This window comes from Nelumbo lutea, chromosome 1 (assembly GCF_056320005.1).
Source record: "Nelumbo lutea isolate HS-2025 chromosome 1, American lotus-T2T, whole genome shotgun sequence".
Classification (NCBI taxonomy): Eukaryota; Viridiplantae; Streptophyta; class Magnoliopsida; order Proteales; family Nelumbonaceae; genus Nelumbo; species Nelumbo lutea.
In genome coordinates, this window is record NC_142684.1 from 211,953,669 (window position 1) to 211,965,339 (window position 11,671).

Genomic DNA, 11,671 nt, shown 5'->3' on the forward strand with positions numbered 1-11,671 from the left:
AAATCCAGTAAAACAGAATCAAATTCAAATTTAAATCGAATCATGATGCAATCCATTTATACCCCTGATAACAAGTTAGGGGGCAAAGTACCTAAATCGAGAAACTTGGGGTCCATATCACAAAACAAATTTTCTGGGGAAAGTGTTACAACCCCTAGAGTGCAGGGTTTGGATGCACAAGGAAAAACACACTTCTGGTAACTGCCTTTTTACTTTTGAAAACACATTAATATTGAACGCGAATGGCGATAGTTCCATACATGGCTGCCTTCATACTTCCAGAGGCAACTTTTTTCACAATAATAAGTTTACAAATAACTTGGGTTCATTTTTTCAAACATTTTCATTAGTATAATGTGTCTTACTTTTTATTGCTTGTGCGTGGCCCAAGCCATACCTGATTAAAAACTAAAAAGTTGAAAGAAAAAAACATTTACATTTTGGCATTTTTTCAATGTTTCTTTAAATGTTCTCATTGGTTGAATTTAAGGCTGTGTTTGTAATTGGAAATAAATTTTGCACCAGGTTCATTTTTACATCCATTTGTTTGTAACTATGATTTGTGCTTGTACCAGATGCTCCATTAGCAATGCAAATTTTGCATCTGAAAAGCTGATGCAAAATTTACATCACTTGCTCTTACCTTAAACCTTTTATATAAAGTGAGGAGTGAGGACCACATCAATTTGCATTCCTATGCATTGACACCAGTGCAAATGAAATCCAAACTGCAACCAAACAGCCTGAAGATTAAAATATTTTTACAATTTGACATCATATACAAACAAGATGTTTAACTTAAATTTCACATTTGAACGCTTTATTTAGAAGGTTTCACGCCCAACGATATTCTTGGCCCAACTTGTAACTGGGATAGGGTTGTTTGTTGGGTAGGTGACAATGCTTGGCAGGCCTTCGGGCTAGTCCAGTCTAACATTATTACATATTTATACACTAGTAAACATGTATGTGCATTTTACACTTGATAGTATCTCCAAAACAAAACTATTTACAATTCATGAACAGTTTTTGAACAGCTATAAGTAGACAATTTCTTAACTGTCATAAGTGGACAGTTTTTGAACAGTTATAAATGGGTAATTTCTTAACTGTTATAAGCAAACAGTTTTTAGAGTGAGAGTAAATGACATATATGCTCTTTTTATACCCATTGTACGTTGCTTAGATAAGGGGTAAAAATGTCTAATGAAAAGTCCAGAAAATGGGGCTATTTGCTCTTTTATTAGTAGTATAGACACTGCTGAGTTGGCCCAAACCCAACAAGTTATTAGTACTCACTCAGCCCTGACATTTGCACAAAACCCATCTGACAACAATCGTTTTGCAGAGCAAATTTGTGCAAATCTGGACTGAATACAAATTTTGCACCCAGTACAGTTTTATATCCATTTATTTGTAAATGTAATCTGCACTCTTACAGTCTTCCCTGATGCGGAATTTACATTTTTTTACTCTCATTTGCACTGACCGTGCCCATTTTGCATCCTAAAAACTGATGCACAATTTGCACAACTTCTTCCCTTCTACCTCAATTCTCTCGTATGAAATGGAGGACCGCATCATCTTGCTTCCTACCTCAACCGTCAATCCCAAACAAATAACTCTCCGCTATCTCCATTCTCTTTTATATAAGATGAGGGCCGCATCATTTTACTTCCTACAAACAAATAAGACAGTCAAATCCGAGCAAATCAGAATTTATACTTAGCTAAATTCGCATACATTTACACTGCAAAGAAACTGAGCATAGGTTTATTCAGGTCAGGAATCCCCCCAACCTATGGCTAATCAAAAATCTGTTTGAACTTTAAACATTTGTACGTGTATGTGTATGTGTTTTATTAGTACTGTTTTAACTAGCTATGTTTATTTTACGAGAAATAGAAAGTTGAGGGAAAATACTTCTGACGGTCAGGTAGGGCTGCAAATGGTATTCCTTTGTCTAAATTCTAATTCAATCCCATTAAAGGTGATCCAAATGTGATCCGTTTATAATCATATCAAATATGGATTCAATCCCACTGGCACTGGCAACTACTACTCTAGCATCAAGACTTTTGGCCTGCAAGTGATTAACACAATAGAGGCAAAATTTTGTGATCCCCCCTGCCACTGGACATGATCATTTCTTCCCCAAAGACATGATCATCCAAATCGCCATTTCTGTAGTCATGGTCTCTATAAACCTTATAGAATGTGTCTAACAGGCCAAAAGAAAAAGAAAAAGAAAAGCATATTCTGAAACCTATTTACAATAATACTTTTTACCTTCAAGTTTCAATGTCCATTTTCTTCACCAACATGTGCCTTGTGGGCTTCAGGTGATCTTATGGCTGTTGAATCTTCAACGTCATGTCTATTTTCAGGAACTACAATTCCATCGGAGAAGATGAAATGATCAGTTGCCCCAAAAATTCTAGAAATTTGCAGAATTACAGTTTGAGATGCAGGCGTTGTTGGAAGTATGTTTGCTGGGAGGGGGGGCAGGCATTCAGGAAGGAATTCTTTCTTGTTGAATGTTGGAGCATAAAGTGCAAGCACAGCACGACAAAATATGAACCTGCAAAAATGAGGACATATTGGTATTCAGCCATAAAAAACCTTTTTTTTGATAGAATGGAATTTAATTCTCTGTGTGGCTGTCTTGTATATCTATTACACCATTGAAAACAATCACTGCTCTGCTATGTCATCTAATTTTTTCTGAAATACATTAAACCATGGCTTTACATGCGAAAATGCAGCATGTGAAACTTCAATGGTTCCTGTGGAAGTGTTGTCCAACTTGGACTGGGCAGAACCGGAAAGCTCACTAGTTTGTGGTTTAACAGGTCAACTGGCCTGATAGATCGTTCAGACCATGGGAAGCATACCTAGAATGATCTGCAATATAATTATATATGCACCAATAATTTTAATTTTAAAAATGCTGATTTTTGGTGCAACAATATTTTATATTTTATGTATCTTATAGTAGGTTTCAGAGAAATAATGGATTACATGCTGGAGACCTCTTTTTAAAAGCAAAATCTGGTGAAGAAACCTGTTGTACCAACCCAACCTTTTCTAATTTTGGGTTGGGTTGGGTTGGGTTGGGTTGGGTTAAAGATTGAAAAAGTATAGATTGGGTTGGCTGCACCAGTTGAAGTTCAGGATGATGTAAATGCAGTTGCTCCGCAGGGGGGGGGGGCAGTCTTAGGCCTGCCTACCCACTGAAACTCGTCAAAAACCCAAAAGACCCTTATTTAGAGTATTGATGACCTGCTGATACAGGCCAATATGTTGTAAAATTTCCTTGCCTAGAATCACCTACATCCTTTACTGTGTCAGAAATAACAGTATTCCTTAGAGTACAGATACACGGTCTCCTTGAATTAAAATCTAGCAAAAGGATCCAATAATTACCTTAAAAGAAGTCGTCTTAAGAATGGATCAGACAGGATTTGTGCCCAAACAGGATGCAGTGTGTCTGATGTTGCCAAAGTTGATCCCCAGTCGTTTGATGATGAAGCAAGCAATTTCTCAGCCTTGTAATACACATCCTGTGCAATTTCTCAAAACAAATTCACCAAAAGAGGTTAAGGAAACTTTTTGCTGTACTTGTATAAAAAAGGCCACAGATACCATTACCCAATATTGGTGCTCTATCCAGGGTATTGGGAGGGCTGACCTAACCTTTGGCATTTTTGGCACACAATGGACACTCTCAGACTAGAATCCACATTACTCGTCAGCCCCAGCATACTAGTAACTACCATTCACCAATACGATGTGACAGAAGGAATACCACAAAGTCAAATTTCAACTTAAGATAACTCACCATTTCAATGTTAGTGCCTGAAAAACCAAGCAAGAGACAGAATGCCTGCAAAGGAGCTGTGAGGAACATGGTGAACTGGCTTCCACTTGGATGACGAGAAGAATCAACAACAGTAGCAGCAGAAGGAGATGGAGTGCTAGGAGAGAGAAGTATTGCAGCGGGTTCTCCTTTATCTGCTTCATGTATAGCCTGCACAAGTTTTAAAGCAAGAATAACCTATATTACATAAATATAACCATATTTAGACCTTTACACACACAAAAAAAAAACACTTGAAAGACCATTCTAAAGATTTACATCTTCCATTAAATAAATTGTGGTTAGCCAATCATGAAATCACCATTTCCATCACCTTCTTGAGAACCTCCTCTCATGTACTTTGTCTCCCCTCAAAAAAAAAAAAAAAAAAAAAAAATCTAGGATTCTTTCACGGTTTCACCCCATACTGCCTTGAAGATAGCAACCAGAACAGTGCTCCACACCACTCTACCCACTTTGCCCAAACCTTTCAAGTGACTAGCTGTAATAAAACCCTTCACATAACTCCAATTCAACATTTTACTCCATATCCAATAAGCAAGGTCACAATGCAACAAAAGGTGATTAGCAGACTCCTCACTTTTGCTGCACAAAACAACCCCTCATCATCCACCTCTACACCTCTTCTGATCAGATTATCTCTAGTCAAGATCTTGTTCAGCACAGCAAATCAAACAAAGGAAGACAATTTAGATGGCATATTTTTGTTCCATATTTTATCGTTTGGAAAATCAATATTCTCCTCCCTTGACAAACTGCTATAAAAATATTTAATAGTAAGTTTATTGATTCTCAATGTCCCATAACCTTTTATCCTCTCTTGCCCCACTTATCCTCATGTTGTACAATATTTTCAGCATACTAATTAGGGAATTCACATTCAAGTCATTTAAATTTATATGGAATTGAGGGTTCCAAATTCTGCATCCATTTTGCATTTTCATACACTTGGATACTGTTGCATTTTTGTTCAGAGCAATCTTCCAATAAGAGGTCCAACCACAGTACCACACGCCAACAATCCTTCCAAAAAAAGACTCTGCCCACTGACAACTTCGTACTTCAGACCTTCATAAAAAGGGATAAACTTTCTGAATTTCCTTTCACACTGAACATCCATAATAGGTTTCTACTACCTTTGTATACCAATTTCTGTTTTAAGATAGGCCCTTTAGAGTACAATACCCCAAGTTGTCATGTGGGCGGTAATGTAGCTTACCCTCCATTCTGGGCTGGCAGCCTAAGATTCCACATAATTCTTTTTTTTAACCACAGCACTATTTGTATATATTTCTACTTGAGGGCGATCGCTTTTTCTGTTTTATTAGGAGCCCTTTTTCTGTCTCTAGCCTAATTGTGTATAGTTTCTCACTATACATGACCCATTCTTTTGATAGTTACTCCTAGTTGTGACAACATTGTAAGAGAATGATCTATTATCTATAAACAGAAAAAGTGCTTGCACTATTCTGATGAAAATATTTCTTCTTGAGTTTTACCAACCTTCTTTGTGTTTGTTCCTAGAAACTGATTGAGGCTTGCCAGCAATTGAATCCTAACTTGTATAATTTCAATAATCAACTTCAATAGTCTGGTCTCCGTTCTGGAAATCTTCTTTCTAGATGAAGAAGCCCAGTTTCCACAGGTATCATCCAATTCAACCATTTGACTAGTTCAAATGAAAAATGTAAAAAAAATAAATAAATAGGAAACATTCAATAATGTCTTTTAAAGCTGCTTTATATTAAAGTAAGTATAAAACAATAGATATTATGAGATATGAAAAGCATTTATACATTAATTTGACCAAGTCAACATTTACTTGTACTAGGTCACAGGTAAAATCTAATTCAACCATTTGACTAGTTCAAATACAAAATGTAAACAAAAAAAAAAAGAAAGGAAAAGATAAAAAAGGAAACATTCAAGAATGTCTTTTAAAGTTAAAACAACAAGGTATGAAAAACATTTATCATTTATTTGTACTAGGTTCAACCAAGCAAACATTTCTGAGAACCAGGCAGCCTAAAAATCATTTTGGATGCCAGTTCCCAGTACTGACAAGCCAACCACCTAGTCTGGTGTGAGTCTGACAACACTGGTTCTGAATCCAAATAATTAGCATTTCATCATCAAGATAATAACTTGCCCATCTGATGAACGCCAATTACAGGATTCACAAGTCCAACAACAAGAAAATTTATATATCTGCAGAAAACAAAAATTGTAGGACTAAAAAACAGATAAATTAGAGATGAGGAACCTGCCTTGAATGCTTGACTGCTATCACTGTCAACAATAAAAAAAGAGGCCTTCTTGTGAATGGAATTAAGTCACAAGGATAGAGACAGTTCAAACCTGTAGAAAAGATGACCTTGATGTTAAAATCTAGATTAAAAGTAACCTCATGGATTAAATAAGGGCTAATTGATATGCAATGCATCATTGATACAAGATTGTGAAAACAATATCAAGAAAGTAAAAACAATTCCGGATGATCATTTTTTTGATCAATTCCAGATGATCATAACAAAAGTATTAAATGGAGATTTATAGGAATACCTCCATTCCCACGAGTGCCCATACGCAAAAACCCAGCATTGCTGTTCTCATGATTTTCCTTGTTTTGGCAAGGTGAAAGGGCCTGGGCGTCACATGGAGAACCCGGTAGAGAAGTAGATTGTGCATCAGAAGCCATTTCATTAGAGGATCCCATATCATAACTGTTTGTAGTAGCATTAGAAGTTGATGGCAAAGAAAAAGTCCGTACACCCTTTCCTGATGTATTTTGATTGATGAAAGAGCATGAAATCTCAACATCCTGAACAAAAGATACATGAGAGAATAAACTGATTGAAAGACTGCATACCTGATGAAGATAGATAAATTAAAAGTATTCCATCAGGAGGAAGATCCTCACATATCGTGGCAAGAACCTGCCAATAAAAAAAAAGTCCAAGTAAATCCTATGTACTGATTGAGATGCTGACACAAGCATCTTTAATATTCAGTTGACATTTTTTTTTTCTTTTCCATGTCTCTTTTTTTTTGGATTTCTAAAAAAATTTCTCTTTATTATTTTTTGAAGAGCAGGAAGTCCAGTGTTAACATTTTTTTAGATAATATATTTATTAATCATGAACCAATGTACTTTATGAAAATGTATGACAATTACAAACCAACCACAGACATTCTTTACATGTTCACACATGTGAATTATAATCAGAGGTATATTTTCAGTGACATGGAAATATCTTAAAAGGGAAATAACAAAAAAAAGGACAGGAAGCAGAAATTTAAGTATAATAGAGAACAAAAGTCAAGAAACAATTATTTATCATTTCTTATCAGCATTATTTATCATTCATCTATGCACGTTGTGTGTGGCACATTGAGTATGACTAGAGGATAGTTAAAGGAGATTATAGTTTATCCAATCCCACATGGTGATTTATGATGGCTAGCTATTCTCAACAAACACAGGTAGTATCTAGAGCCTGGGAGCTGAACAGAGAAATAAGACTGAACTTTGATAGTTGTTCCATTGGAAATCTAGGATAATCGAGATTCTGGGGTCAGGGGTACCTTTTTGGTAATGTGAATAGTTGGGTTAGTCAGTCAAGGATTAGCAGCCTATGTTACCCAGAAACAGGAAGGGCACAGCTGGATATAGTATCAAATATGAAATTTACACTAAAAGTTGAAGTATCCAACACAATACAGCACCCTTGTACAGGTATTTGGGTATCATAGTAGGGTCAAGGGTTGGGACAGACCAGGGTACGACACCACTGGCCATACAGGAGAAGCTGCAGTTCCATCAGTTTGGTCCCACATCTCCACTATGAGAGTGATGCCGAGCAACCATCTCAATTACTGGGTCTTTGGCTGGAGCTGGAGGTTTTCTCAGAGGCTATAAAGAGAATTTTCAATGAGATATTCAGGATCAGTAGGAAGTGGGAATTCCTTGAGGGTGGAGGTTCTTGCACTTCTTCAAAGGGTTCAACTTAGCTGTTAATGTAGGATGGAAGTATTGAACAAGATTGTTGTTGGTCAGGATTGTCAAGCGATTATCAGTTGGTTGATTGGTTCCTTTCAAGGATGAATGGGCCTTGGACACTAGATTTGCAATCAGGGAAGTCAAAGCCTTAACATCTAATCAGAAAACAGTTAAGCCAACAGTCTAGCAATGGAGGTAAATAAAAATACCTCAGAATAGGTAATGCCAGGCATAGGGAAAAAGTTTGGCCCTGTTTGGCACGACTTTCCGCATGGTCTGTCAGCTATTTACAAGCCCGGCAGGCCCCAATTCAGTCTTTTCCCGTTTGGTTCATGGTAGATCTAGCCACCAAAAGCCGACGCGCCGAAAAGACGCGAGAAGCCCAAAACAGGCGATTTTCGGGAAGCTCCAAATGGAGCTTTTGCGCTTTTATTTTATTTTATTTTTTATTTTATTCGTCTTCATGCGGAAAGACACACCTTAACCAAACGGGCTTCAGGCTGCTCAGATCTTAATGCAAAAGCTCAATGCGTCTTTTGACTGTCAGAGCTACCAGAAGATCTTCCCAAAAAGACTTGCCAAACTGCCCCTTTGTAATTTTCTGACATATAGTCTTTGATATGGTGAAGCAGAGTTGGGTTAGACTACAAATCCAATCGCTCAACCTTATGGAACAAGCTGCTGGAAGGGCATTATGAAGCATGCCTATTCCTTTGGTAAAAAGTGTAGGCCATAATAAGTGAAGCAGAGAGCTTACTAGCAAATTGTTGTTCTCTATAAAAGGAATTTAGTGGTGTCTTGTTTCAGCATTATGTAATCAGTGGGGTCAAACTGCTGACTTTTACAAAAACAAAAAAATAAACTTTTTTGTAAATGCTGTGTATAACACACAATGGTGTCACCCCCTCATCTCATTGGGGTCTCTTTTGTAATCTTGGAGGTTCCCCTTCCTACGATAATACAATGTTCTTTTTTATGATGAGTTTCAATAATACAATGTTTATGCTTACCTTTCAAAAAAATAATTAAATTTGTACTACTTACCACATAAAATTGGGTGCAAGGTGTTCCATGTAGGTTTCTTCTTTATCATTAACCATTTGCAATTGTTTCTGGTCCATGTACAATGATTTGGTTCTATGAGAACAATATTGTAAACACTAATCATAAATTTATAAACAGATTCATCTAGAAGACAAACTTGTAAACTTGGACACAAGGTGTCCTATGTAAGTTGCTTCTTTATCATTAATTATAGTTACAATTGTTTCTGGCGCTGATAAACAAAAAGGTTTCTGGCCCATATATAAACTATGTGGTTCTCTGGAGAAAACATTGTAATGCCAATCATATATACTTATAAACAGATTCATCTAGAACTCAAACTCATAAATTCAAAGGCTATCACATGTTATATATATATATATATATAACACCAAGCAATGGCAAAATGTCCCTGAAAGAACAATCATCATGTCATACTTACTGCAAGAAAATGGGTAACAGATGGATGATACAAAATGGCCTTTCGTGGGTTTGGTTCCAACGATTGGTCCCTTATGTCTTGCAAATAGTTCATCCGATTAGGCCCTGAGCCTCCATTCTGGCCAATGCTAGTAGCATTCCCGCTGGCAAGAGTTCCACTTGTCTGATAGAAAGAACCACTAGGTTCCCACTCCAGACACTGGAGCATTCTAAATACGTCCAAGGTAAGCTCCGTGAACTTGACCTGATTGAAAGAGGGAAAGAAAGATTAAAAAAAAAAATGAACAGTGTACCAGATTAACAACATTTAAGCAAATATAAGAGAAAGGCGGAAAGCCATGAATTCCAAAAGCATAATATGAGAAGAGTAGCCTTTAACCAGTGATAGACTATGAATTAATGAAAGTTTTACTTTGAGACTTTAAAGACAAGAAAACATGTGTGTTAACCAACCTCATTGTGATGATAGCTACTCAGTATTGCATCTCGCAATTTTAGATTTCTCTTGCCCTCTAAGGAAGCAACATGTGGTAAAGAATCTGGAGGTGTGTCAATCACTAAACTATATCTTAAAGGCCTTATGTTCATAAAAGCTGTGTCAGCTCTTAGAAACCTAACTATTTCTTGAACCACCTGCTTCCACTCTTTAAAGTCGGCATCCTGGAAGTTCCTCTTGTAGTCGTCTACAGACATCTTTAGCTGATTGACCAGTTGGTGCACCATTTCTCTCCGATTCAAAATCAAACAAACGATCAAGAACCTGGCGATGCACCTCAACTGCTTATTGGCGGAGTTGAGCTCCTGCAATGAACCATCCTTGAAATACTCCCTGCTCAAGATAGCTTCATAGAAGATATAAGCCTCCGACAGATAACTGGCCTCGCTTGTTCTGAGATAGTGACCGTAATAAAGTTGAGCAATGCGAGACGCAATCTCGCCAATCTCCCATCTCCTGAGCCCCGCTTCGACAAGCTTCTGCCGATGCTCCTGTTGAAATTTCCAAAGTTCCGTGTAGACCTTAAAGACCTTATTGAAATAAGTGTCATACCTGGTACAGAAATAGGATCACAAGGTTACTCGAATTCAAATATGTAAAACAAATAAGCGAGAAAGGAGCGATGAGAGAGGTCGCACCTGTTCCGACCATAGCAAGGCAAATCCCTAACCCTAGAGAACTTCTTATCGGCTTTGTCCACCAGAAACCAGTAAGCTTCGCTGACCGGAATGTTGCTTTGGGCCATCAATCTTTGGTTCTGATACGAACTCGGGTACACCCGCGCGAAATTCCCGTCTAACTCCTGCTAATCGATTTCTGGAAAGGTCATTCCTGGAACGAGTTCCAGAAAGAGATCGAGCATTGAATATTCCTGGTTTTGAGATTGATCAGCCAGAAATTCATCAATCATCGTAAGACATTTCCTCGAGCATTTTAACCGAATCGACCATCTTAAAAAGCGAGGGAATGTAAAACTTGTCACGGAAATATTGAAAAAGAATCCTGAAAAATCCTGTTAGAATGAGGTTGGAATGTTCAAGGTGAATGTCAGGTGCAGTCTGGAGGATGCAATCGTCAGTTTTTTTTTTTTCTCAGGCTGAAGACGAGAAAGGGAAATAGTTAGACTTGAGTTGAGACTTGAGATGATGGAATGCGGATTTGAAATGAAGACTAATCGCAATTTAATTATGAGCTCTCAGAGTCCGGCGAGTACGAATTCATCGCATACTCGACTCTCCACACGACCACACAATTGCAAGGAATTGGGATCTGTTCTTGACAGAACACGCCTCACACCAACCTTACACATCCACATCCCACCCTGAATTGGGAACATCTCCCCAGATAATAAAAATGAGTATGGGAGATGTTTCCCGATGTGCGGCCAGAAAATCCTCTGAGATCCGGACTCATTGAAAGGGATGCAAACGGATTTAATTCTAGGGGATCGGCTTCGGTCAAGGGAAGTCCGTGTTCACACCGTCCCAACAGCATCTTGCATCGGGAATCGCTACGAAGTAAAGAACATAATTAGGGAGATATTGGCAATGCAAGGAAGGATGCATAGGCCGGCTGCTCGAAAGTCAGACTCCTAATTTAGGGACGACAATTTTGTAGTAACTAGTAAATGTGCAAGTGGCATTATATCCAAGATAAAATTATGTAAGTGAGAGTAAAAGATATGTATGCCATCTTTATGCCTATTCTATCTTTACACAAGGGTAGAAAACATCCAATGAAAATTCAATATAGAAGAGGGACATTTACTCTTTTAGGTAGTATAAATATAGATTAGGGTCCCCAACCAAAC

The 11,671-nt window shown here is 37.6% G+C and overlaps 1 protein-coding gene across 1 annotated transcript; it reads right to left on the minus strand.

Annotated features, from left to right (window-relative positions):
• Positions 1-1,207: 1,207 nt before the first annotated feature.
• LOC148880821 (signal transducer, putative (DUF3550/UPF0682)) lies at positions 1,208-11,164 on the minus strand. Its single transcript, XM_088962872.1, is given in 11 exon segments — positions 1,208-1,678; positions 2,290-2,581; positions 3,427-3,563; positions 3,842-4,030; positions 6,148-6,182; positions 6,185-6,238; positions 6,443-6,658; positions 6,750-6,816; positions 9,367-9,609; positions 9,819-10,413; positions 10,500-11,164. Coding segments are annotated over 10 exon segments (1,926 nt in total). The 5' UTR covers positions 10,607-11,164; the 3' UTR covers positions 1,208-1,678; positions 2,290-2,298.
• Between the last annotated feature and the right edge of the window lie 507 nt (positions 11,165-11,671).